We start from the raw sequence: 27,997 nt of genomic DNA, 5'->3' as shown, positions 1-27,997 counted from the left end.
TGATGATCTAGTAAAGATACCACAGATTAAAATCTGGTCTGGAAAAGCCCATGTGGGCTAAAACCTACTGTCAAATTACAGGGTGCTATCAAGGCTATCTGCCTAAGGAACCAAGGGTCACAATGGCAGAGAGACAGTTGCACCTGTCCTCAGAATCATACTACCAACCACACAAAGAGAAGGAAAATTGAGGTTTATTTACAGCTTACAGCACAATTTAACTAAAAAGAAAGTAACTCAATTCATGGAAGTTGGTTTATTTGAAAGCTGGGTCCTCCCATGTTCATTTCCACAGCAGATGAAAGCAAGTTAGGAAGACATGTGCTTTCCACATGCCACTTTTAGGTAACCACTTACTCAACTCTTTAGAGTGCACAGACACCCAATTAAGATGACCAAGTTTGTGCAGGTCAGCATTCTGAAGCTATTGCTATAGAATGACTTTAAGATAAGTGTACTTCCTTCTTTTGGGTATACCCTGGGAAAGGCCTAATCTCTTGTCCTCATGAAAGACCATCAGTTTAGTACAAGACAATGTGTATTCTCTTCTGCCCATGAATTGCTTGAATATATTTTCCCACAGACACTGTAAGCATAGGTCTATCAGCAACAATAGGCACCATTCTGGAAAAGCCAGGATAGACACACATAATTTTAGATTCCATCCCTGAATGCTCAAAGCATTTTTAGATTAAGAGCAAGCTGTCTCACCCACAGACACACACAATAGCAGTCTCCCTCCTATGTGGATCATACAAATTGCAGTAGTCCATCTCTAGAGCACAGCCTAGAGTTCAAAAAGAGATACCGAAAGGTATTACTGATTAAGGAGCCCCAGAGAATCCTGGATCTGTATCAGACAGATCGAGACTCCTCTGATCTGGGGCCAGCCTAATTGCTTGTTGCTCTAGAACAAGAGTTGACCCGCAACTTATTTGGCTGTGCTCTAGATTTAATTCTCTGTGCATGTTCTTGCCTTTGGCAGTCTTTGACACTCAGGTTCTAGAGTGCTGTCATTGGTTTGGAAACAAGTCTGTGCACGTTGCAAGCAGCCTCACACCTAGAGTTCACATATATATATGTATATTTAAAAAAACACTCTAGAAAATTGTGGGGGCGATTTGAGCACCTGCCTCAAACATGGAGGCAGTCTTGTTCATTGTCCTCTAATGTGCTCAGCATTCCACTCCCCTCCCTGAAGAAACAAGGCTGCCCCTTCAGTCTAGGAGTTCCTCTGTCCTGCAGATGTTATGTATTCTGGAGGGAGCTCAGTCGTCCTCTGATCCACCAACATAGTGACAGACAGCATCATACTCTAGTGTCAAGACCTTCTCATCTTCCCGCTGCAGCTGCACCAGTGCGCGGCTCTGTGCCTTGTCTCGACGAAGAATGCGGCCCACCTAGGTGGAGAGAAAGCAGAGGGTAACTCATTGCCTGAGACTGCAGAGGGTTTGGGTGTTTTTTTTAACAGATGGAAGCATGCACTGCTCTCTCCATGCACACTGCATATCACCACACACCATGCGTATATGTGTTCTTAGCTCCACTTTCCCTTCTGCCCTTGACTTTTCAAGTTAAGATTTCAACATTGGCATGAGCTTTATCAGCAAACACTGCCTGCTGTTTGCAGCTCTGGTTATGGGAGTCACTTGGACAGGGATAGCGTAGCCACAGCAGTGAATGCATTTGTAACTTCGCAACTGGATTGTTGCAGTGCAGGGCTGCTTTTAGGCTTGGTTCAGAAGCAGCAACATGGCAGCAAGGTTGGAGAGAACAGTGGTTAGATGTGAACATGCAACACCAGGTCTACAGGAACTGCATTGGCTGCCAATTAGCTACCAAGCCACATTCAAGGTGCCTATGTGGACATAAAGCCCTATGCACCAGGCCAGTCTTTGGAGAGCCTACCTGCCGAGTGTGCAAGATGTGGTGACGCATGAGAAGGGGTTTTCTATAGTGGCACCCCTGCCCTTGCTGATTTGGCTGACACTAACCCTGATGGGCTTTAGGCATTTTGTAGGCACATTTTTATTTACACAGGGATTTGGCTAGTTGACAAATATTGTCACTCTTGCAGTGTTGGGATGCCAATTTGGTTTATCATTGCTGTCTGGTTTTTCATAGTGTTTTATTTTATCATGTATCATATACTTGTATATTGCACCCCATTCTGGGATTGATTTTAATGAAAAGCTGGCTATAAATTACCTCTTCTGATCACCCAGGCCTTCCCTACCCACTAATATTGGCCTGGCACATACCATCTGCTGTGGGTAATGCATTTTTAATCCAGGTTTATGAATTACTGTATTAGTTTTATTGTGGATTACGTTTTCTTGTTTGGAACCACTCTGAATGTTTTGTTTTTAATATCAGAGCTTTATAAATATTTTAAAGGCATACTGACACATATGTTAGCTTAGTGTCTCATTTCTTTGTAATATCAGCTACAGTGGTACCCCGCTAGACGAATGCTTCGCTAGACGAAAAACTCGCTAGACGAAAGCATTCGTCTAGCGGGAGGCTGCCCCGCTAGACGAAAAAGTCTATGGGGTTGCCTCGCAAGACGAAAAAATTTCGTCTTTTTTTTTTTCCGTTTTGCGGAGCGCGGCTCCCATTGCCGCTCCGCAAGACGAAAACCCCGCTAGACGAAAATTTTCGCGGGACGAATTATTTTCGTCTAGCGGGGCACCACTGTACTGTATCTTATGGGAAAATGTGTGGGGAAGGAAAGAAGAAAAAGTCACCCTCCCCTATTCCCCACCCTAGATTAAAAATGAACAAACCCTAACCATTCGACTGTTCTCCAAGATGTCTGCAGATAAAATTCAAAATACTGCTATTGCTTTCCAACAATCACATCTAGCACCCACTTATGTAGCTTATTCATTATCTTTATTGCAATAACTGTAAGACATAAGCCCACATCATTTCAAAAAAATAAATTTAAAGTATTGCTTGCCACTTTGAACCCATGGGATATAGTCAAAACAAAATAAAATAAAAAATTCCTTCCAGTAGCACCTTAGAGACCAACTAAGTTTGTTCTTGGTATGAGCTTTCGTGTGCGTGTGCCATGGGATATAGAATGAGAGGGGAACAGCATTTTTACATGCAAGAGGTGGTTTTGGTAAGAGAGGAAAAAAACACGCTACACATGCTCAGAGACACTGGGTTGTATTCAGCCATCATACTTAGAGCAGATTCACTGAAATGTGTAATGTTTATTTTATTAGGAATAAGATTTTAGGTATATGATGATTATGATTTATGAGATTAAGATTAGTTCTGAGAAGGAAGATTTTACAATGTTATAAAGTTACTAAAGAAGATTAGAAATGAACGCAGAAGAGAGGATGCGAGGAAGTCCCAAAATAATGATTATAAAGAGGATAAGGATAGATAAGTGTGTGTAAGTTTTCTTTTCTTTCTTTTTTTGTATTTTTGTATTTTGTAGTTTTTTGTAGTGTTTGTATTTTGTGTGTTTTTATTGTTAAAATCCAATAAATTCTTATAAAAAAAAAAGAAATGGCTAGATCTGTTAGTCATGTCCATTAATTTCAGTGAGTCCACTCCAAGTAGGACTAACATTGGAACATTATCGTTAGGAATTTGTGGGCCGAGTCTTGACACTGAAGACCATTTGAGCAAAGTCTTAGCTTAAAAGCTACACCCAGGAAGCTGAACCAGGAATGTAGGCTACATGTTCCTGAAGCCAGGACAACAAAGAAGCCCCACCCCACCCCCACCGGTGTCATTCTCTGTCCAGTGCTTCCTTGAATCTCTCTCATTTCATTTGCATAATTTGCATGTGTGTGTGTTTTTTAGAGTAGACTTGCACAGCTCATATGCCAATATAAAGAGAAGCTCAGAAACCTCCCCAGCAACTCTCAGGATTCTCTTGCACCTGGAAGAAGTGCTTCACTGTTGCTCCTCTGCCATCAATACCAGGTTCATTTCGTGAGAGGCCCAACCTGTCTCATGGTAACGGCTCAGGCCCCACCCATCGTGATCTGTGACTCACCCGGCCAGCCTGTTCCCCGAGTACCACCATGACTAAGTCCGAATCACTTCGAGGGATAACTGTCTCCAGCATGGACTCGTGAATTCCTGTGGAAGGAGGAATCATAGAGTTGGAAGGAAGGGACCACAGGGCCATCTAGTCCAACCCCTTGCAATGCAGGAGTCCTTTTGCCCAACGTGAGACTGGAACTCGTGACCCTGAGATTAAGAGTCTCATGCTCTACCAACTGAGGTATCCCAGAGGCTACTACTTCAGCCATTAGAAGAGGTCAGATGAAGTAGCAACAATTGGTTGGGCCACTAGCCTGGTCACCCACAGTTTCTCCATCTAGTTACAAGTCACATTCCAAGACCCTCCTGGTACCGTTGGCTGAAGCTAGGGATTTGGCACCAGAGAGAGAGATCACTTGCTTTCCTATAGGAAGGCCCCTTTGTAGCAGAGTCCACCTGTATTTTCTACCCTTCCCCCTCCAAGTTGCAGGTGACAAACTGGATCCACTTGGGCAGTATTTGGGAAGGGCTCAAAAACAAACTGGGGTCCTAGTGGCATGGGGTGAAGCACCCAGCCTTTTAAGCACTCTGGTCCTTACTATTTACTGCTTACGAATAGGAAAATGTTCTTCTACCTTAACTATACAAGGGCAGTTTAACTACACAAAAACAGCCTCAGGTTCCAAGGGAAGGCCAGGGATAGTCAGGAACAGTCAGGAACACACTCACCATCCAGAACACGACCCTCTTCTGTTCGGCAGACACATGAGTCTGGCTTGAGGACATCTTCGATTACCATCTGGAGGGGAGCGGGGAAGGGTGGGGGGAGAAACCAGCACAAGGTTTCATGCCATTTTGCCTTTTAGATTAGAACTCAGGTCCAGGCTTGGTCTTGGGTACGTGGGGAACTCTGATCAAAAAGGGAGTTTAACCTCAATACAGTAGAAAGCGTTCACATTCTGAAGTGGCAGAATGGGGGATTCCCTTGTTTTAAGGCACAGAGTCCCCATCCTCCCTTGATGCAAAGAGGTTTTGATGCAATTGCTGCATTTTTATATAGGAGTTGCTTTCAAATACGCAACTCTCCCCCCCAAAAACGGCCCTGCTGTAGCCCAACCTTGGATGAAGGGTCCCCCACCCCCTCAAGACAGTTAACTTTGGAAATCCATCCTATGGCCCAAATGACAGGTGGCATGGGTGCAGACTTGGCACACATGCTCTGCTGCAGTGCTGGCAACTGTTTCGGGGGGGGGGGGCTGAGTGAGGCCTCCTATAAAACTGGCACATGTTAAAAAGGGAACTTCCATGAAATACCTTGGTATTGTAGTATTTGCCTCCCTTGAAGAGCTTATCCACAAAGCGGACTCGCAGGTCTCGCCGCAACCAGTGAGAAGCTCTAGAAGAGGAATTGCTATTGCTGCTGCTGCTGCTGCTGCTGCCACCGCCACCCTTATTCTGCTTCACAGCACGGTCATCTCTATGAGCAAAAGGCACAGAAGCAGTCAAGTATTAGTGCCACTCATGAGAGATTGCTGATAAAACCAGGGGCAAGTAACCCGTGGCCCTCCAGATCAGTGGCTGCTAGCCACGATGGCTATGCTTTGCCTTCACGCTCAATATGTTCCTGAATATCAGTCACTGAAAACTGCAGCTGGGGAGAGTGCGCTTGTGCTTAGGTCCTGCTTGCGCATTTCCTTTGGGGCACCTGGCTGGCCACTGTGAAAACAGGATGATGCACTAGATGGGCCCAGTGGTGAAGGAAGCCGCTTGGCCACCTGGAGCGGCAAACCCGGGGGCACAGTGTTGCTCCGTAGCGCGCACCTGCAGCGTCGCTACGCATGACGCATGCATCGCTACGTAGCGACACTGCACATGCGTGCTGTGGAGTGGCAGCGCCAGCAAACCGCGAGCAAGCCATGGAGCTAGGCTTTTTACCAGGCGGTCGCTGGCGCCCCTCCCTGGCCCACCCCTCGCCTCCGCCCCAGCCAGAAGAAGCAAAGCACGCGCTGAGCAGGTTTGCGAGCAAGCCACTGAGCGTGGCTTTTTACCCTGGCGGCGGGCTTGGCTTGGGCGTCGGGGGGGGGGCGCTGAGTGTCACCCCCTCCAGGGTGGCATATGGGGCAGCCTGCCCACAACGCACCCCCTTGCTCCGCCCCTGGATGGGCCACCAGTCTGATCCTGCAAGGCTTTCCTTATATTCTATAACAGGCATCCCCAACCTTTGGCCCTCCAGATGTTTTGGACTACAATTCCCATCATCCCTGACCACTGGTCCTGTTAGCCAGGGATCATGGGGGTAGGCCAAAACATCTGGAGAGCCAAAGGTTGGGGATGCCTGTTCTAGAAACTGTTAGAATGACAGCTCCTCTGACTGGCATAGATGAGTGTTGGAGTGAAACAATATCTGGAGAGCCCCAGGTTCCAGATCCATGGTTTAAACTGTACCAGATTATACTGAGATTAAAAGCTTCGTTATCAAGTGAAAGACAGCCCAGGGGTTGGAATAAAGGAATAATTTCCACTACCTAAAGAAGCTCACCAGGTGCTGGGTGAACTCTCTCCGGGTTTGTTCTTGGCTCCTGGGTTGGACAGAAGCAAACCACATGCTCTGGTTCACACGTAACACTAAGCCAAGATTTGCAGTTTGTTTCTCCACAAGTGTCAGCATGCAGCTTGTTCATGGTTAAACCAGGGTTTACTCTTACTGTGACTTAGCATGACTTGCAAACTAGTCCACTGTCAGCTTCAACAGCTGTCAGTTAACCTGAGCGGTCTTTGCAGCAAAGTTGAAAGATGCACAGTGGTCCTGGCAGAGGCTCCTCTTGATGGCTAGAGACATTCTGTGGATAATCTAGCCTTGACTAAGTTACCAGCAAAGAGGCTGCTAGTACAGTTGCTTCTCCAGAACTGATGTCATTACCTCTCAGCCCCGGGTGGATGCTTCCTCTTCCTCTCCCTCTCCTCCTTTTTGTCTTCTGAAGTTCTGTGATCTGATTCATTCTTGGTCCCATTCCTCTGTTCTGCCTCCTTCTCTTTGTGGGCCTTACTGAGGCGGCCTGCAGTTGGAGTGGCAAAAACAGCAAACTTGAGGGGATGCTCAGACTGAAGGGGGGAGGCTGCATAAGCTGCCTGCTGATTTGCAACCCAAGCCCCCAAAGCAAGACACAGGCTAATGTCAGAAATCTGTACCGGAAACCCTAGAATAGATCACAAAGGAAGAACTGAAGGCAACACACATTGAGTCATGGGTAACCCCGTTAGGGAACAGAGCCAAAACTTACTCAGGTCTTTGGCCAGTTTATCATATTCCTTCTGGGTCACAGGTCGGACTCCATGCTGGCTCACAGTTACTGTTTTCCCACCAATGGCCAATTTCACCATGACACGAGCATTATCTCCATCTACGCCTTCAATCTATGGAAGAGCAAGAGAGAAGCAAAAGGTCATTCAGAAAACTACAATGCCCAGAATGCCCTGGGTGTAACAAAAGTGCAGAATTTACAGGGTGGGTGCTAAAGTTGACTTCTGCTTACATAACAGGTTTTCCCCTTCTGCTCCTCCCTCCCCTGCATGACCTTCAAAATCTGCCCTGGAGGGTTGACAGATCATCTGGAACAGATCTGGGGGGGGGGGGCACACAGAGGGCTGCGGAGGTGGTGGGGGAGAATTAAAGGGGCAGTTGTGTTGCACAAGTGGAAGTCCTCTCTGCTCATGCACAGACAGAGTTGGATTCAACCCATAAATTGTACAGTCATACCTCGGGTTGTGAACGCTCCGTGTTACGTACGTTCGGGTTGCATACTCCGCAAACCCGGAAGTGAAATACGGAGCGTGGACACTTCTGCGCATGTCCGCACATGCACAGAAGCGTCCTGTGCAGTTCATGCATATGCCACCTGGGTTTCACACTCTTCGGGGTGCGAATGGCACCCCAGAGCCAATTGTGTGCGCAACCCGAGGTACCACTGTACTCTCGTCCCAAAGTAGGAAAAAGACAGGCAAATATGGATAACAGAGCATAGTTTTGTTATGGTCCTTGCTCATATCTCGGACCAAGCTCGTTCTCAGTTTTCTATCTATCTATCTATATCTTCCCACTGAGTAGCTGGTAGAGCCGGAACAAAGAATAGAGCCTATACTGTGCATGGACTTTCTGAAACACTTACAAAGCAAACCTCAACTCAGAGACCCAAAATAAGCTGACCCCACCAAACTAGTACAAAGACTTCGAGGCAGCTGAGAAGTCCCCACCACAACCACCTACAAATAGGTACCAAGAAAGACATCCCCAGGAAGCAATTAAAACCTGGCAAACCAGCTGTATCAGCCCACAGCCCTGATGAAAAAGGTGGCAACATGCAGTCAGTCTTATGACACAGGTGCACTGTGGGTGGGTCCATTCTCCGCCTTCTGATTCAATTATGATGCACATACTTTATTTTATTTATATTCCACCCTTCCTCCCAAAGCAGCACAGGGCGGCATACAGCAAGCAAAAAACAAAAAACAACCCTGTTTACAACATTTTAAAAACAATTCCAATATAGAAGCAGACTAGGAAAGATCTCTACCTAAAAGTCTTGTTGGAAAAGAAGACACTGAAAAAACAATGCAGATGGTGTATTTAACAGGGGATAATTTTCCAAAGGATGGGTGCCACAGCACTAATAACCCAATTCTTTTATTGTGCAGAAAGGATAAGATTGACTGGGAATATAAAGAGACGCTCTTTCAAGTATCCTGGTCCTGAGCTGTATAAGCATTAAGTTGGGTGGAAAGAGTCAGGGTAGAGGCTATAGGCCTTCCCTAGTGAATGTTTATGCCTCTGTCAGGAGCCCCTCCTGCTTGCTCAAAGAATACTAAACCCCAGGTGAACACAGACCTGAGCACAAAGCGACAAATAGCAGGAGTTCACAGAAAGCAACAGCTCACCTTCCCATACAGCTCCTTGTGAGGTCCAGCCTCAATGTAGACTGCACCTCCTGGAACCAATCCCAGTGGCTCATCCTTGCTCTTGGAAGGCTCCTCGCCAGGTTTGGGGGGTCGCCGGGGTGCTGAGGATTGTAAATCCTGGGCTGCTGAGCGGTCTGCTCCAAGGCCCAGACCCTTGGGTCGAAGACGATGCTCCGGAGGCTTCACGTCTCTTAATGTGAGCAAGAAGAGGAGCAGGATGGGATGAGAAAGAAACACATCACTGACCCTGTCCAATTTGGGGGCAGCGTTTCTACCCGCAAGAAGACAACCCTGTGCTGTTGCATAATGGACAGAACTGGGCATGGAAGCAGTGGACTTGAATCTTGCCACAGCCACAACTCACCGGGGAAAGATCCCGCCAAGCAAATTTGGGGTGTCCCAAAGAAGAGATTTCAGCATCCATGGGAACAAAGGTTGCAATGCTACAGAGCTGCATCTACCAGTGAGGGCTAGGCATGCCAAGCCAGAGACATTTACAAAGGGTTTACCACAGCCCATCACCCACTAAGCTGGGAAAACCATTTTTACTTTTGCATTCAGAACGCTGCCAATTCTACCAAGCGATAGAAGGGGTGGAGAACCCATGACCCTCACAGTCTTTAGGGACTCCCAACTCCCATCAGCTCTAACCAGCTTGGCCAATGGTCAAGGATAAATAGGAGCTGAGGTCCATCAACATCTGGAGGACCAAAGGTTCCCCACTCCTGGGGTACACACACTCTCTCTCTCTCTCTCTCTCAACACTGCTCCAGCTCCACCTTTTCTTCCCTTCTGATTGCCTCTCTCCAACAACCTTCTTAGGACTGCAGCTAAATTCACTTCAGCTCTGGGTCACTTTAACCTGCAGAAGCTTTTTTCTAAATAAAAGTGCTTTATGATGTCTGTGACATGTGACAGGCCTCCCATGGAAACACATTCCCTAACCTCAAGCCACTGCCAGGAACATTTTTGGGTGCAGAACTGGGACTACTAGCTCATTAACTGGCTTGGAATATATTGGCAACTGACCTTGGACTGAGATAAGGCATGCTCCCTAACATATCTGTATTTTCAGCTATAATCTTTCAGCTACATCCTCGTTCAAGCTGTTGCTGGCCCACACCAGAGGCTTAATGCTAAAGATGATACTAAACCCCTAGTTCAATACAACCTGTGTGCAGAACTTTTATTAAAATACTAGAAATGGGTTAAAAATCACTCCCCACCTGCTTAATTGTGGCCATTATAAAAGTAGCTTCAGCAAGGATTAATGCTGTGGAGCATTCCAGCAAAGTGAAGAGAGTTTCACAGTTGCAAAGCAGGCCACTCCAAACACCCTGCTTTATGTCCTTGTGGAGTCCACCATGTTCAGTTATCACTGTCCCAGCAGTGCAGCCCACACAAGCATACAGAAATAGGATGGAGTCCAAATCTAGAGTAGATTAAATTATTATCTGAACACATCTAATCCCCTTCCTCTCCCTTCCCATCAGCGATTCGTGAACTGCCAGAATCTGGACCGTTAGCTCCTTGAGATTTTTCTGTTTATTTATTATTATTATTAATCACATTTCTATACCACCCTTTATCCAAGGATCACAGGGCTGTTTACAATATAAAAACACGAAAGTACATAACACAGTAATAAACGAAAACAAAAAAACCCTGTTGGGGTGGGTGAGAATGTAATGGAGGGAAGTCCCCAAATAGCTCAGGAAGGACTCACTGCTTGAAGGTATTCCCAATGCCCTCGCCTGCTCTCCAGCCCATGCCCTTCAGCATGGCAAGACCATAGGCTTCTACTGGTACCTCTTCATAATCTGCCTCCGTTGACTAACAATGTGAGGGGAGGAAAAGAAAAAGAGGACAAGTATTAAACTCTCTTGAATAGGAGCTTTGAAGGTTGTCCACAGAGACCCACCACCACTATTACCGATTCTGGACGGAGGCTGACATCCACTTTATCTCCGTCTTCAAAGCCATCAGGGACACGATTCTGCATGAGGAGGGGAATGGAAAGTGTAGGGTCTATCTTGGTGCCGCTCTCCCATTGCTCCCGCGACTTCCTAGATTCTGAATGCAAAGACATCACGTTATTCTTGTTTATTAATTTATACACTGCTCACACACCAAAACGGCTTCTAAACATTTTACAAGTAGAAAGCCCATTATGAAATACCCACACATGATAAAAATGTGCCACAAAACAATTCTATCAAAATATAAACTAAAACAAGCTGGTTTAAGAGCCTAACAATTAGAGCAGTTAAAAGGGTCAATTAAAACAGTTAGATCAACAGGTTCACGTTCAGGGGAATGATTGTCTAAACAGGTGTGTCTTCAAGAGCTAGCAGAATGACAAAACCAAGCAGTCTTGCATATTTCGGGAGGAAGGGCATTCCACAACACCGGTGCCACCAACAAAAAAGGAAAATGTCCGTGTTACCACAAACTGATAATCATCAGACCATGACAAAAAAATAATTAGGTTCTATTTCGTGATTTAATGTCCTTACTGGGCATGGAGAAACAATTAGCTGAAGCATAAGCAACTTACTGCAGAGCTAAGGCAAGAAACCTCAGAGTCCAGCAGTCCTTCCTAGGTCGGGTGTGGGGTGGGAGAGGACAAGGGCCCAGCATATAGTACAGCTGCTTGCAAAAAACCAAAAGATCTGGATATTTGTACTGCAATCTTCATTTTGAAAGACTGTCAACAGTCACCTAGGGTGGAGTAAGCAAGCCTGGTGGTGATGAACAATCCTGACCTCAGCTTCACAGCCTTGGGAGTGCCTCCTGAACCTTGATGTTGCAATAGTGACCAGAAGCGCTTTTTGTCAACTCCACTGACAAGGACCATTTCCTACCAATTCAGAGTCACTTATGCCTCCACAGCCTCAGAGTTAGGTGACTAGCCTGTCTGGTTACCAATGGGGTAAAAAATCCAACCTGATGTTTTCTGCTCCAGTTCTCAAGGATGGGAGAAGGCTGCAATTCTAAAGAAGGTGGAGTAAGGAGTGCTCACCTTCAATGAGCTCCCTGACTGCTTGGGCCTCTACACAGCTGTTCCCATCCTGTTCCTGGGGTGGTGCAGGTTCCTCTGGCTTCTTCCATTTGTTCTTCTGGATCAGGGGAATGACAAGCTCTTTCGGTTGTGGGGCTGGCCGAACACTGCAGAGGAGCATACACCAATTAAGGCTTGTCTACTCACAGAGGTATAGCAAAGTACAATGGGGTGAAATTCTGTTCTTTTTAAATGAAGTACACTTTATTGTGAAGTTCAAGTGCATATTCAAAATTTCAATAATTTCAATCTTCTGACAACAGTATGAAGATTTAAGGTACTATGTATTCCAGTTGTGGATGCAAATCACATGTTTATCCCAATGGGGTGAAATTCTGACAAGCTTCATTCCATCGCCCAACTGGTGCCCTCATATATGGTGGGAGAAACAGAAACTGCTTTGAACAAAACATATTTGTAGAGCCAGGACTACTGATTTGAATTTTCCCTTGGGATGGGGACCAGGATATGGCCAACCCACTGCAGGACACTTTGACAGGTCAGCAGGGGTCACCTGTCAATCACCTGACATTATATGATTTAGAGTGCACTCCTGATTCTTTCTTTTGAATCTGTCACTGTTTGCAGCAGTGGCTCTACCTGTCCCATGCTATCAGGTGACTGACAGATGAGCATGGCCTGGCCAAAACAACCTTTCAGGGCAAACAGGGAGGTCTGGTGGGCTTAATAAGGCCCACCGGCAAGAGGTTCCCCCACCACTGACCGACACATTCAGGTAATTTGTTGTGTTACAAACACACACAGACACACACAGCAATTTTGGACCACAACAACAACTGCAGAAGGGCACAAACTTTTTCAAATGCCTTCACATGCACTGCAGAGGAACTTAAGTGGGGGAAATAAAGGTTACTGACACTGCAAGTGACTGACAAAAACAGTAATACAGGTAGGAAATGCATCTACTGTCACTTGCTGATATGACCAGCAACTAACACTAATACATTGTTGAACGATTAATGGTCGTCCTTTGCTATGGAATACTTGTGTCTTACAACACAAAATACTGTATACCTTTCACTTCCATCACGACCCCATGTCACCCTTCCCTCTCCCCTCCCCTCCCCTGCCAAGGTGAAGAATGTAGGTTCATTAGGAGAACCCATCTCTGTGTCTGTATTGTGGTGGAAAGTCCTGATCACATATTGGGATGCAAGTGTTTTGTGCAGTATCTGCAACAGATTGGCAACCTGTGGCCCGCCAGATGTTTGTGGGCTTCCTGTCGGCCTCGGCCATCATGGCCAAGGATCAGGGATGGCTAAGTAGTAAGAGTATGGACAGGGAAGAGACAGGCAGAATTCCCACCCCTGATCCTGGGAGTTGTTTCTTTTTGTTTCCCAGTATATTATCAATAAAAAAATCGGCGTGTTGCAAGCAAAGTTTTCTTCTGAAAGTGTAACCCAGAGGGGGAAAAACCTGAAAACCAACACTCTTTTTTTAAAAAAAAAAGCAGCCCAAAGCCCTGTGACATCCCCTCTGCTATCCCGGACAGAAGGCGAAGGTAGAGCCTGGCACGCTAGCTTTCTGCATGCAGGGATATCTCCCCCCTCCCCGTCTCTCTCTCATCAGCCACGCGAGCCTGCCGCCAGAAGCGGCACCACCAAGCTCGCCAGGGACAGGCGCAGCTTGCCAAGGCGCAGCCTAAACCAGCCGCTCAAGCGAGCGACTGAGGCGCCGCGCAGACGACCACCGCTGCCCGCCGCCTCCTCCGACTACCTTTGCAACTCGCGCCCCTCAATGGCAGAGAGGAAATCAGGCTCCTGCTTCGCTTCGCCGCTGCCATCCTGCCCCGTGACGAAAAGAAACCGCCTCCGCCCGGTTGTCCGCGTGAAGCCGAACGACACCGGGGCAGGTTGCGCCCCCGCTGGCTTCTCGGCCCCGTCCGCCATCTTCCCTTCGCTTCCTCGTCGCTCCTTCCCTCCCTCGCGCGCCTTTGGCGTCACTTGCGTCGCCCGCTGGCATCATGGGAGACGGAGTTCCTGGGCCCCTCCCGTCTCCGTGGCAGAGCAAGCGGGCCAGGGGGAGGAATAACTATAACTCCCATGGTGCAGCGCGGCAGAAGGTTTCTCGAATCCCACAAATCAGCGAAAGAATAAAACAAAACACCACAACTCCCGTGCTTCTTTGCAGTTACAGGTGGGTAGCCGTGTTGGTCTGCCATAGTCAAAACAAAATCGAAAATTCTTTCTAGTAGCACCTTAGAGACCAACTGAGTTCTTTGCGACAGCCAGAATGCTCCGGCGCAAGCGCAGTGATCCGGGAGGCGCGCACGGCATCCAAACTGCGCATGCGCCACACCGACGCAGACGAGCGAGCAGCGCCTCGTTTGCTGTAATACCCTTTGCGCATGCGTGGTGCGGCGCATAGTTACGGATCCTTGCATTGGCCATCCATTTCCGCCATGTGAAAAACAACCACCAAGGGCTGTTTTCAGCGGGCGACTTGCTTCCGGTATATACGGGATTTATCTCCATGGGGAAAGGACGGCGCGTTTTAGGGTAGCCAGTCTAGGCCTCCTTTTGGACTGTCACTGTGCTCTCTGAAGTTGGTGGGACAGGCAGACATTCAGCAGGTGAAGCTCTGCTCCATCCGTTGTATTTCTGTACAGTAGAGGGAAGAGCCTTCTTCACCTGTTGGTTTCTCCCTGTTACGACGCTAAGCATCTCCAGAGAGCTTATTTATTTGTTTGTTTATTAGATTTAGGTCACAGGGCAGTTGCATTAGTATGAATCCTGCCTGCCTGGTGGTTGGCTTTCGATACCAACAGCGTCTCTCAGATCTAAGATTTATAGGATCTTATAGGGTAGGGTGGAGTGGGGCTTTGTTTCTAGATTGCACCATTTCTGCGCTGCATGTGGGGACCCGCATGATGGGGTCACCCTGCACACAGAAATGTGGAATGTCAAGGAGAAAACTGGGATGAAGCCTTCCACCCACCCACCTTGACGCACTGCACCACGTTTCTCTGCCCAAGGGGATTTATTTTTCCTAGAAAGATTTAATTATTTTGGTATGGAGTAGCAAATCATTCACAAGCCTGTCTCCGCCTTTCATTCTGTAGTGCTGCGGATTCAAAACAGGTTTACAGCTTCATTTTCCGTTTGTGGCCACTTGGCAGCAAGAAGCTGAGGTTAAGCTAAGTCTCCACCCAGGACCCCTTTCACAGTGCTAGCACCCAGTCCTGGAATACAAGAAGAATTAGGAAATAATAACAGGGGCTTAGGAAGCTGCCATATATTGAGTTAGACTCTTGAACCATCTACTCTGAATGGCAGCAGTTGGAAGGGATACTGAGGATCATCTAGTCCAATGCAGGAATTTAAGCAGCGGTTGGTATGGGGATCAAACCAGCAACCTTAGTGTTATCTACACCGCACTTGGAACAACTTAGCTATCCAGCTTTGAGAGATAAATTTCAAGGTGATGCTTATTCTCTGCTAACCCCCTAAATGTTCTGAACTCATAGTACCTCAGGGAATCACTCTCTCTATATATTTGTACCCCACCCATCTGACTGAGCTCTGCCCTGAATAACATCCACTTATAAGGTAAAATCTACAAGGGCTTTTTCAGTGGTGGGGCTGCAGCTTTGGAACAACTTCCCCAGAGTTTCTTTTACTTTTCAGGAAAAGGCGTTTCAGGTGTATCAACTCTCCAGGGCTTTAAAAAGTACTCTCTGAGGTTCTCTGTTGCATTCCACTAGGCAGCCATTTTGATATTGATACTGGATAAGCTAATAGATACCTACTTCCTCTAGGGCCGGCCTGTTATGCCTGCAGTTCATTCGTTATAGCAAGCCAGTGCTACTGCTTTGACTCACAGTTGATGTGCTTCCCCACACAGTGGCAAAGCAGGTAACAGACAAGTTCTTCTCTCACATTCTAGTACCTGTCAAATAAGTGAGGATGGGACGTTCCTCCAAAGACAAGCGTGACATTTACTACCGCCTGGCCAAAGAAGAGGGGTGGCGAGCCCGTAGTGCGTTCAAACTTCTGCAACTGGATGAGGAATACCATTTGTTTCAAGGTGGGCAAAAAAACATGTGTCCCCACTTTTTCTTGCATCACTAATGGGCATGAACAAGTGTTGAACACTCAAACCTATTTTTAATGCCATGGCTCAGACCCAGAACCTGTGAAGTGGAATGTTACGGTAATACTTTTGCTTTGGTATCTCCTCCTCCTAGCAGATAGCTTTTCCCAGATGACCAGAGTTCAGTTTTGGGGGGAAATAACACTGCAACAAAGGCCCCATCTTTCCACTTTAAACAGTCATGTATTTCCCCCAGAGAATCATCTCAGGAGTTCTGCTTCCTAGTCCTTTTCTTCAGCACCTTTGCAGAGGTGCTGACTGATCTTCTCTTGTCCTTCCTAGGTGTCTCTAGGGCTGTGGACCTCTGCGCAGCTCCTGGAAGCTGGAGCCAGGTTTTAAGCCGGAAGATTAAGTAAGCAAAGAATTCAGCTCAAACATATCTAGTGGGTTGCAGCCCCTTAGAGAAGGGCTAGGCTCTCATGGTATCTACTTATATTCCACCCCACAGAGGAGAAGACATTAAAAACTCCGATGTCAAGATAGTAGCTGTAGATTTGCAAGCCATGGCTCCGTTGCCGGGTGTCATCCAAATTCAGGGGGACATTACCAAGGTAGGTGATGTCAGCCTCGAGCTTGGCCTCTACCCCATCTAAGCAGCAGAAGAAAAAGAGGCCTACCCAGAGAACAGTCTCTTTGCTCACATACCCGCCTACCTCTCTGTTTCCAGGTCTCTACAGCTCAGGAGATCATTTGCCATTTTGAAGGGCAGCCCGCTGACCTGGTGGTGTGCGATGGAGCCCCTGATGGTAGGTGGCAACCGGGCTACCAGCCTTGTCAGGGGAATCGGATGGGCCGATGGGGGCTTTAGAGGGAAAAGCTGCCTGTATTAGCTCTGATATGTAATTCCTTTACTCTGCAGTGACTGGACTCCATGACATAGATGAGTACATTCAGGCCCAGCTGTTGCTTGCTGTGAGTATCTCCTGGTGTTTGCCCCTATGTGTAATGAGCAAACTCAACCACTTTGGGGGCTCTGCACTGATGGAAGAGCCTGTTGCCATCCTTCAGCAGAAAGTAGCCCAGGCTGACTGAATGCAGCAGATCTGGAAGCTTGATAGGAGCAGTGCCAGCAAGTGATGGGTATGGCGTCAGCCCCTGTGAGTCTTGCTGGGATCCACAGGCCCCAGAAAATACCACACTATTCTGGGTCCTGACATAACGCCTGATTTCAAACAGGTTAATGGGGATGCCCTCCAAAGGACCTATCTGGTGTCATGATATTCCCCAGACCTGGAAGATCTACAGATTGCTCCTAAGTGGAGCCCTGTGGTTAGGGCTGCTCCACAATCTCAATATGCAATTACAAAAATAGATTTTCAGTAAAATATTTAGCATTTGGCTCTAAAACTTGGTGTGTGTTTTTTTTAAAAAGTATGCTACAGCTGTAAAAACAGATTTACAGTCACAACCTCTTGTGAATTCTCAGAAACCCAAGGAAGGGTTGACATGTGTAAGGTTTGCATGTTGGTGCTTCATGAGTAACGAAGCAAGAGCGCAAACAGTCTTTGGCAGTTTTATTGTGCAAACTATTTACAGTGCAGAGCTACGAAAAGCATGTCTGTCTCAGTCGCTGGCAGAATCCGGGAGTGGCCCCTTCTGGCTCCTTCCCCAGCATAAGAACTTCGGCACCCCAAATCTCCTCCTACCCTCCTTACGTTTCATCCCTCTGAGCAATTGGGGCACCGGAAACGGCGTGTTTCCCTCCTGACCAGCCAAGTGAGGTGAGGTGCTGGGGCTCTTTGCAGCATCTCCAAGCCCTCTCCTCTCCCGGCTGGCCCCTTCCCCTTCCTCCCCACTGGAGGTGTGTCTGCTCTTCGCGCTGGAAGAGCTGCTGCTTCTCAATTGACGTCGGTGCTCTCTATGCTAACAGACCCTTCATTCCCCTCAGCGGGCCAGGAGGCAGTTCCCTGACAACATGGCTGCCAGTTCACAATCAGGAGCTGTAAAGACTGTTCCAGATGATGCATTGGCCGGGGAGATGTTCAGTTCCCACTCATCAGCTGATCAATGCTGACTTCAAGGTGGACCCTGCTCACGTGTCATGGGCCACCGAGGGTGGGAAAGCCCAGGATCCAGTCCACTTTCCCACCCCTGTCTTACAAGTACTGGGCCTTTCCTAACAGAGAGGAAAAGACCAGGACCATAGCAAGCCCTTTCGCCTTTTATCTACCAGTAGGTTTTTCTTTGGCCCAAACTGTCATGGGATGCTGGTGGCTCTGTTCCCCACCTGCTGCGTCTTTGTGCCAAAAAAGGCTTTTCTCTTTTGGTGCTGATTGTTTCCTTCTGTTTCTTCCAGGCTCTGAACATCACTACGCACGTGCTAAAGAAGGGAGGGACATTTGTAGCAAAGGTGAGCCCTGCAGGTGATCAGGCAAGAGTTAATAGGCACTGCAGTTCTGCTTTAGGTGTGGCCAAACAGGTGTAGCCAAACAGGGCTGCTGTGGGCACCGCACCAAAGTCATCACCCTGCAGTGGTGTTTCAGCACCTGCTTATTGCTGTTCACCTGAGCTCACCTAAGGCACCACAGCAAATAGGATGGGGACTCGGCGGGCCTGTCCACAGTTCATCAGCCCACTGGGCGTCAGCAGTGGGCCAGGAGGTTCTTTAAGACAGCAACAAAGTAACTTGAGCAGGAATACTGAAAATCTGAGAGCTCAGCTTTTGTTTATTTCTTTTTATTTATTTAATCGAAAGCATAATCCAGTAACATGTAAGGACTAAGGAAATAGAAAAAGAAGAACACAACTGAGTAGGAGTTAAAATTAAATTTGCCAAAAAGGGGTACAAATTAGGATTTATGGCATAGGCAAATCTGGCCCATAGCTAGTGCTGAAAAATTAACTCAAAAAGTAAGGTATAGTGGAAGAAAGACCAAAGGTGACGTGTTTTTCAACCACATGGCAAAAATGTATTTGGTATTAAAATGATAACAGCGGTGTTTAAACACCTCTGGTGAAATAAGCCACTATTTGGAATTTTTAATAACTCTTCACCTTCAAGAATATTGCAAGACCCAGAGGATAACAACCTGATACTTTCTAACAAAGCAGAATAGCCTGTTACGCTTCCCAGGGATTGTGAATGCAAGGACCCAAATTCGTGAGAGCTTGACTTGCACCCTTAAGGCAAGCATGGCCAAACTTGGCCCTCCAGATGTTTTGGGACTACAACTCCCATCATCCCAGAGCAGGGAACTTGGGTTCATTTCCAGTGTTATCAAGAGTCACTGTACTTGGGTGCTGGCTGCATGTTGAGTCTGTTTTGGGAGCACCCCAGGCTTGTTCCCTCTCGGCACCTGATGCTGTTGAGCTCAGTGTCCCCAGGACATCTGAATTACGCCCCTTCCCCATCTCTCATTGGCAGAGGATTCCTCTGCATCTGTGTCACTATTCACAGCCTGGGTAATGTGACGTAAGAATGCAGTTTATCCAGGCGAGATGATGGCATTTTGCTTTCCTGCCTTAGATATTCCGAGGGAAGGACATCACCCTCCTCTATTCCCAGCTACGAATTTTCTTTCCTGATGTGACGTGCGCCAAACCCCGAAGTAGCCGCAACTCCAGCATTGGTGAGCGACCAAACAGCTTCTTGCAAGCCTGGTTAACTTGCAGCTTTGCCACTCATGGGGGAAACTGTACAAAGCGTTACAGGATCCGACAGCTTGTTTAGAATCCCTGGAATCTAATAATAATAATAATCATCATCATCATCATCATCATCATCATCCATGAGTGGAATTCTAAGTGGCACTAAGGAGATTACTCTGTCTGCATGAGTATTTCTGCTTGCCCAATGAAACAATCTTCCCCCTCTTCTCCCCCTGTAGGCTGTTCTGGGACCCCTCCCAACACCCCCAGAGCCTATCTGGGGGGCATGGATGGGGAGGAGAGGCAAAGGGAAACCATGTTGTGCTGGCGGGACTTGTCCTGGCTCCCACTAGCGCAGCTCTTTAGTTGTATCTGGTCCCATGTTTCTAGTTGTCATTGTTGCAGGTGAATGTCTGGAAGCATGCAGGCAGAGGGGGAAAGATGGTGCTTTTGCGCCCTGCGTGATATGTACAGTGGTACCCCGGGTTACGTGCACGATCCGTTTCAGGTCGCGGTACGTAACGCAGGCGTGCGTATCACGAACGCACACAAAAAAACCCCGGAAGAAGCTCAATTTGAGCACTTCTGTGCATGCGCGAAGTGCGCAGAACGCTTCTGCACATCCGGGAGTCGCGCGTGCTCCAGAAACACTTCCGGGTTGCAGGCGTTCGCAACTCGAATGTCCGCAACACGGGGTGTGCGTAACCCAGGGTACCACTGTACGTCCCCTCGTGATTTCCAGCGTCTTTCTTTTCGCCCTATTACCCATTGCTTCGCCAACTGTTTCCTCCTGCCTCCACCCTGCTCCTTGCAGCAACCTCCTACAATTAAAAGAAGACAAATGAGCAGTTTCCCAAAAACACAAAAGTGAACGTAGGTCCGAGAAGCGCACAACAGAATCTGCACATGCCGTGGCGTCATGCTCTCTTAGGGCTTTTGATTGAGTTTGCTTTGGTGGAGGTGTTTTCTGCTTCAGTGCCATTTCAAAAAACAAAAATCATGTTTGTATTGCAGCAATTGCACTTGCATTTTAGGCTAACTTTTTAAATTTATGCAAACATGTTTCCTTAGTCTCCTAGTTGAGCTAGTGACAAGAATCCCATTACATTGAGTTCAATGGGTTGCCATGCAGTTGGAAAATTAGGACATGTGTACAACTCATCTTCTGCGTACTCTTATTGAAGGCTTGGTCTACCCAGTGTCGGAGGTAGTGGGCAGTTGTTTGCTCCTGCTGCAAAGCTAATCCCCAAAGGCTGTGTTTCCCCGCTTTCTATAGATGTGAGCGGCAGCCATTCATTTTTGCAGGTCATTCTCTCAAGGGAACCACTGGCAAATGGGCTCTTGCCATTGAAGAGCCTCTTGTCTATTGCATGAGTCATACCTCCCTCATCTTCTGCATCCCAGGAGTCAGACTGTTTTATTCTGTCACATAGAACTCAGTGGAAACAATTTAGAACAGGGTCTGTGTCTGAATAGCTCCATGCTGGTTCTTGGTCATGCTGTGATGGAAGCTTGGAAATGGCCAGTTAATAGGAAAATAGGAAGCTGGATTACATCATCAGTGAGGCTACTGGATCCATCTAGCTTGGAGCTGTCAGCCCTGACTGGCAGTGGGCCTCAGGGGTTGCAGGCAAAGGTATCTCGTAGCCCTGCCAGGAGGTGCCAGGGATTGAACCTGGAACCTTCTGTTTACAAAGCGGATGCTCTATCCTCTTTTCTGTGCCCCCCACCCCCCAGTCTGATGGTTTTAGTGCAGAACATGCTTTTTCCCAATGCAGGTTGGGGTTAGGCACAACATACTCCTCACAGGGCCTGATAACCAACTCTATTGGGGAAACAGCTGGGGATTGTGTGTTTGTGTATAACTTAATGTGGAATTCCAGAGTGGTGATCGCCAAAGCTTTCAACTGCCTTTTCATCCTTCCAGAGGCCTTTGTTGTTTGCCGAAACTACAGCCCCCCCGAAGGCTACATGCCAAACATGTCCAATCCGTTGCTAGATCACTGTTACGGTAAGGAACCTTGAAGGAGGAAGAGATGTTTCTGCGGGTTCCTGTTGTGCTGTGGGACGCAGGGAAGGGAAACTCAAGGGAAAGTGGGTGGTTTGAGGGCAGAGGCAAGAAAGTGTGGATGGAGGAGGGCAGGTGCAAGTTGCCTGCAGGGGGATTGTGAGTCTTCGGTCCCAGGGAGTGATCCATTGTCGGGTTGCTTCTCTTCCTTTTTTTTTTGGCAGTATCGAGCAGGGACTCTGGAGGCTGAAGCTGTTGTATGTTTCCTGTCCATAGAGTCAATGCCTTGAGAAGCCAGGCAGGCCTCATCTATATATATAAAATGCAAGTGTCTCTGCGTCCAGTCCGTGTGTCTCTGGGTTTGCGCTACTGCGCATGTGCCCCAGGGACACAGGGATTGGCGCAGAGAGACATCGGGCCACGAGCAGCGTCGGCAGTTCAAGCGGGGCGGTTGAATCCGAACGCTGGCGCTCCAGAGGCCGAGGAGAGCGGCCCAGAACAGCCCGCCCCACAGAGCGCCGGCGTTCCGCTTCAACTGCCGCCGCCGCTGCGTCTTTTTGCTTCCCAAAAAGAGAAGCCGGTGAGCAGGAAGCAGCCGCCCCGCCGGCAAGGTCCAGCGCCTTTTGAGGGAAGCGTGCCTCTTTAACCCCCTTGGGGGTGGGCGTGTCCGCGCTGCTACCGCTGCTCCACGGCCCGGGTAGAGAAGGAAGAAAGGGGGCGAGTCGGGGGGGCGCCTCTTCTTCTTCCTCCGTGGCGGCAGCTTTGCCTTCTTCTTCCCCCTCGCCGTCGCCCGCCTCTCTCTTCCCCGTTCCCTCCATGCTCCCGAAAGGCTGAGGGTGGTGGCGGCGACGGCTCCCTATTCTCCCTCCTCCTGGACGGCGGCGAGAGTGAACGGGCAACTTTTTTCCACAGGGCGGGCGAATGAAAGCAGCGGTGGCGGTGCCTCCTTCTCCCGCGTAGACCAGCCCCCTGACTGGGCCCAGGCCCGCTGGAGGTTCAGAGATGGGCCGTCCCGGCCTCGCGCGGAGCTCCGCCCCCGTCTTGCCTCTCTCTTCTTCTCCCCTCACGCCGCTTTCCCGCCGCTTTGTGGTGGTGGGGGGGAGCGGGAGTGGACGGGTTTTTTTTTTTAAGGGCCTCGGGAAGCGCAGTGGCTCCTTCATCTCCTCCCCCCCCCCAGGTAAAAAAGTGGGCAAGAGGAGCATTTAAAAACTCTTATCTCTCGACCCGCAACCGACACCCTCCTGCTGCTGCTGCTGCTGCTGCTGCTGCTGCTGTCGCTCTCCTCCTCCTCTTTCCGGGTCTCGCCCAGGCAGCTCTGGCAGAGGAGGAGGAGAGCCGGCAGCGAGGGAGGGAGGCCGGTCGGCTGAGGCAAGACTGCTGGCGGCGGCCGCGCTGAGGGGAATGCACCGAGCGCCCCTTCACAGAGCCCAGCTGCGTGAGAGGGAGCGCATGTACCTCCCTCCTTCCCTCCCTTCCGAGAGCCGGTTGACCTAGGGCAGGGGTCAGCAACCTTCGGCTCTCCAGATGTTTCGGACTACAATTCCCACCATCCCTGACCACTGGTCCTGTTAGCTAGGGATCATGGGAGTTGTAGGCCAAAACATCTGGAGAGCCGAAGGTTGCCTATGCCTGACCTAGGGAGAGAAATCCTATACATTTAACACCAGTCCCCAAACAGCTCATGCAGTCAGAAGCTGCTCTTTCAGCACAATGCAAAGACTGTGCAAGAGAAGTACAGTGACTGCAAATTTTCCACTTCTCCAGCTCCTCCTATGCTACTGATAGCAGTCTGATATGCGAACATGTAATAGGTGGAGCATATCCTGACATGGAGAGAAGTGCAGTGGGAAGCTTTGCCACCTTTATTCTTGGGGGTCCTGGTTGCTGACCCAGAGCACCTGTCTATAACTAACATTGAGGCAGAGTCGCCTCTGAAATTCTGTAGGACAAACAAACTGGTGTGATCTATACCATAGACCACATATGTTCTAGCGCCCGTTAATTTAACGGGCTTAATATCTACTAGTAGTATATAAGCAATGAAATCAAAGTCTTCCATAGGTTCTGGATATGAAAAGAATGAATTTGCCTAGGGAAAAACTCAGTTTTAATCCAGTGTGCAGTGTGGTGTGATCATGAAGAAATCAGGTTGACAAAGGAAATATAACAAAAGTGGCAACTTGCAGATTAGCAAATTGGTTGTGGTGTAAACTTTCCTGGACTCGAGTCCATGCCATCAGATGGCCAGATGGATGCAGAGTGCAAAAAATGTAAAGCCTCCAGGCCAGTGACAAGATTACACAAAAAGTAAAGCCAATTCCAATTCAGCTGAAGCTTAGCTACATGGAAAATAAACATTGTGAACATTCACAACTGACACTGTTGGTGATAACACAGTAGCTTTAATATGTTAACATCTGCAGTGAGACAGAAAACCTAGATGAATGTGGTATTACCTAAAGCAGGGATGGAGAACAGCCTGCAGGGCCGCCAGACTGTTTCCCCCAAACAACACCAACCTGCCCCATTGACTGGATCGCTCAGCCAATCCCTGCAGAAATTAGGATTGAGCACCCTGCCCACCAGCTGATGGGGAGGAATCTCGATCCTGCTTGTTTGTTATTTCACTCCCCCCCCCGGGGAGGGGCAACTTCAAGAGGGGGCTGGGATAAGCTACCTGTCATCATGATATCAGGTGATTGACAGGTGGCTGTCACAAGTTGGCCCTGTATGGTGTGGGAAGATGAAGATACAGCTCACTGGACCAAAAAAATTCCCCTGTATTTCTCCTTGTCCTATTTCTGGTATTTAAATCATAATCTTATTGGATTCTAAGTTTCTGGGCAGCAGTTGTGTTGTATTCTATTACCTTCTGCATGATGCCTAGTTAAAGGTAAAGGGACCCCTGACCATTAGGTCCAGTCATGGATGACTCTGGGGTTGTGGCGCTCATCTCACTTTATTGTCCAAGGGAGCCGGCGAACAGCTTCTGGGTCATGTGGCCAGCATGACTAAGCCGCTTCTGGCAAACCAGAGCAGCACACGGAAATGCTGTTTACCTTCCCGCCGGAGCGGTACCTATTTATCTATTTGCACTGTCGTGCTTTCGAACTGCTAGGTGGGCAGGAGCAGGGACCGAGCAACGGGAACTCACCCCTTCGCGGGGATTCAAACCGCCAACCTTCTGATCGGCAAGCCCTAGGCTCTGTGGTTTAACCCACAGCGCCACCCAGCCCACCCACGTCCCTAGTTATAGGTGCCTAATAAAGACCCCCTTGGTGTTATTACCATCATTAACATCGTGATCAGCACCAAGTATTGGAAGCCCTTTTTGCTGCAGCTGCGTTTTAGCAGGAGAAAAAGGCACCTCTGCCCTAAGCCAGGTTTCCTTTAAAAATACGTTCCCCAGGAACCCAGGAGGACTGAGGAGTCTAAAAGCTTCTTAGCCAAAGAGATTTAAAAAAAAAAAAGGTGTAACGATATTTGTAAATGAGGGGGATAGGATTAGGAATTGTAAAGAATGGAATTATATGCCAAAAATTTTGAGACCGGAGGGAGGGAAGGGTGCTGGCAAATAGAGGAATTTAGGTGTGGAAATTTAGATTAAGTAGGAGAAAATTGGATAAGGGTATTAGAAAGTTTCAGAAGTATTTTGGAGCCGAGGTGGATTATAAATTAGTAGGAGTTAAGGTTGTATTATTTGATTTTGCTCAAAAAGATAAGGAGAGAATATATAATGAATATTTGAAAATAGATGTGACTATGAATTGGAAAGCTGTTAATGCAGATAGACAATAAATTCAACAGGGGGGGATCTGAGGAGGTCAATAGACAATGAAATTGGGGAGAGGATGAATGTTTGGCCTAAGAAAAAGGGCCAGACCCAAGCAATGATTTTTTTGTATTTTAATTATGTTAAATTTGCAATGTTTAATATCTGTTCCTGTGAGAGAGGGGCTTGGAAAATTGCTTCCCCCAGTGGGAGGGGGGGGAAGGATGGGGAAAAAATTAACTGATACGTTATGTGCTTAAATTGTTAAAATCAATAAAAAATATTTTTTTAAAAAAAGAATTGTAAAGAATGACAAAGGTGAATAGTGGGGGGGGGGCAGGGCAGGGCAGGCTGTGTTCCACCCTGGGGGGTCCATCTCTTTGCAAGCAGCACTTACCAAACCTCCCCCAATACAGATGTGGATTTTAACCAGCTGGAGGGCCCCAATCGGGTGATTGTCCCCTTCCTGGCTTGTGGAGACCTGAGTGCTTATGATTCCGACCGGACGTACCCTCTGCAGGTAAGGCTGGTCCTGGGTGGTGCGCCTGGAGGCGAGTGGGAGTGGGCGATTCTAGCGTGTCTTTGCTCCGATTGAGCAAGCAGGCTTTCTAGAACCAGGTGGAGTCCTATGGGCCCTCTTCCGCCACTTGGTCCTTCCTGAATCGGTAGCTGCAAAACCACCCTCTGGTCATTGGCAGTGGTGGTGCGAAGAAAAGAAGAGGACTGCTGGATCAGACCAAAGGCCCAATCTTAGGCCAGCATCCTTAGCGGCCTACCAGATGCCAATGGGAAGCCCACCAGCAGGACCTGAGGGCAATAGGAGTCCCCCTCCCCATCTGCAATTTCCATCAAATGGTATTCAGAGGCATGCTGTCTTCATGGGTAGCAGCTCCTTTCTCGGTGCAAAGATTAAAGCACACGGATCCCTCTGTTAGGGATTCCCAGTCCAAAGCCCCTGGTGCCTTGCAGTTATTGGCAGGAGAACCTGAAACAGGCAGCATTGTATCCAATGCTAGTCCTACTCGGAGCAGACTCAATAACATTATTAGACCTAAGTCAGTCCCAGCTATTAATTTCAGTGGGTCTACTCTGGATGAGACCAATGACAGGTCCACCGGTCAAGAAGGTGGTTTCTGCATGTGTTGTAGAGGGAAGTGAGGGGCAGATGGGGCTCATCCACCAGGGAAGGGGGTCCATCTAGGTCAGTGATGGCCAAACTTGGCCCTCCAGCTGTTGCTGGACTACAATTCCCATCATCCTTGACCACTGGTCCTGTTAGCTAGGGATGATGGGAGTTGTAGTCCCAAAACAGCTGGAGGGCCAAGTTTGTCCATCACTGATCTAGGTGAAGGAAAACCTCTGCTTCCTTGTGGGAGATCTTCGGGAGAAGAAAAGGCTACACAAATCCTGAGTAGAGTCCCTAAGATGGCGCCTTGTACGCCTCCTTCCAGCAACTCCTGCAGCCAAGCTGGTGCCGAGCGTATTGCGAAGCCGAGAGGGGGGTCTTGTTGTTTGGGCAGCCCAGGACCTCCAGACACATGGCCAGGCTTGTGTCTTGGGGAGGTCACTTTGGTGCTGCTATTAAAGGGGTTTCACTCCACCCCTGGAATGGCACTCCATTGTCTCTCAAGACAGACGGATGCCAACAACTCTTAAGCAGAACTGGCATTGGCTACAACCCAAAGACCGCAGTGCAGAGAACGGAGGTGCCCGTTAATTAGCATTGGGGATTAACAAAAAGGATAATGGTGGTGGTTGATGGTGCTTAGGCTCCGGAAAGGGACTTGGGCCAGCTGCTTTAAGGCTCTCTTGCTCTCTTTCCCATTTGATCAGCTGGATCCCGAGAAGAAATACACTTACGTACCCCCGACTCAGCCTCCCATCTGCCCTCCCTACGAAGAGGCCTGCTTCTTGAAGAAACACAACCTGCTTACCAAGGAGCAAGTGCCCCAGCCTCAGCAGGAAAATGTCCTCCAGGAGCAGCAAGAGCAGGGGGCTGCATGCTTACCCCTAGAGGCCGAGGTCACAGACACCCTTGGAAAACTGTCAGTGTGACTTTATCACAGAAATGGGGTGCAAGAGGTGCATATCGTCCCCTGCTGGTTTGAAAGACTTTTCATCCTCCTTGGTTTCCCTTTTACAGCAGTGGTTCCCCATTAGCTAAGTACTGCAGACCCCCCGTTTTTCAAAAACCAAGCCATGGACCCCTTACTTTTGAAATTTTTGATATCTCTATGGTAGTTTTTGTTAGGTGAATAAGAACAACAGTAGTATTTACAGGCCGCCCATCTGACTGGGTTGTCCCAGCCACTCTGGGCGGCTGCCAACAAAATATTAAAAACACAATAAAACCTCAAACATTAAAAACACAGACCCCCCCTGGGTGGGTTACACAGACCCGCTGATGTCCGCAGACCACCAATTGGGAACCACTATTTTACAGAATTTCCTGTTTTATCAATACAAAGTCCCTTTCTCCCTGACCAAC

The 27,997-nt window shown here is 48.3% G+C and overlaps 2 protein-coding genes across 4 annotated transcripts; one reads left to right on the top strand and one right to left on the bottom strand.

Annotated features, from left to right (window-relative positions):
- Positions 1-177: 177 nt before the first annotated feature.
- Positions 178-14,010, bottom strand: GPKOW (G-patch domain and KOW motifs). Its single transcript, XM_033172780.1, has 11 exons — positions 13,766-14,010; positions 11,990-12,135; positions 10,901-11,040; positions 10,694-10,800; positions 8,947-9,157; positions 7,296-7,428; positions 6,935-7,070; positions 5,329-5,491; positions 4,744-4,813; positions 4,025-4,110; positions 178-1,400 (listed from the first exon to the last, which is right to left on the bottom strand). The coding sequence occupies exons 1-11, from the start codon at positions 13,936-13,938 to the stop codon at positions 1,269-1,271; spliced, it is 1,497 nt and encodes a 498-aa protein (XP_033028671.1). The 5' UTR covers positions 13,939-14,010; the 3' UTR covers positions 178-1,268.
- A 394-nt stretch (positions 14,011-14,404) lies between these two features.
- On the top strand, positions 14,405-27,731 carry FTSJ1 (FtsJ RNA 2'-O-methyltransferase 1). Of its 3 annotated transcripts, XM_033172781.1 has the most exons (11): positions 14,405-14,500; positions 15,935-16,075; positions 16,424-16,493; positions 16,590-16,692; positions 16,809-16,887; positions 17,001-17,053; positions 18,438-18,491; positions 19,608-19,710; positions 21,657-21,740; positions 25,926-26,029; positions 27,343-27,579. In XM_033172781.1, exons 2-11 carry the CDS (start codon positions 15,955-15,957, stop codon positions 27,562-27,564), a joined length of 993 nt encoding a protein of 330 aa, XP_033028672.1. In that variant the 5' UTR covers positions 14,405-14,500; positions 15,935-15,954; the 3' UTR covers positions 27,565-27,579. The 3 variants fall into 3 exon arrangements, with proteins under 3 accessions (XP_033028672.1, XP_033028673.1, XP_033028674.1); XM_033172782.1 differs by lacking the exon at positions 25,926-26,029 and having other exon boundaries at positions 27,343-27,731; XM_033172783.1 differs by lacking the exon at positions 21,657-21,740 and having other exon boundaries at positions 27,343-27,585.
- Positions 27,732-27,997: the final 266 nt, after the last annotated feature.

The sequence above is a fragment of the Lacerta agilis genome, chromosome 16 (assembly GCF_009819535.1).
Source record: "Lacerta agilis isolate rLacAgi1 chromosome 16, rLacAgi1.pri, whole genome shotgun sequence".
In the NCBI taxonomy this organism is placed as follows: Eukaryota; Metazoa; Chordata; class Lepidosauria; order Squamata; family Lacertidae; genus Lacerta; species Lacerta agilis.
This window is presented reverse-complemented; position numbering and strand designations above follow the sequence as displayed.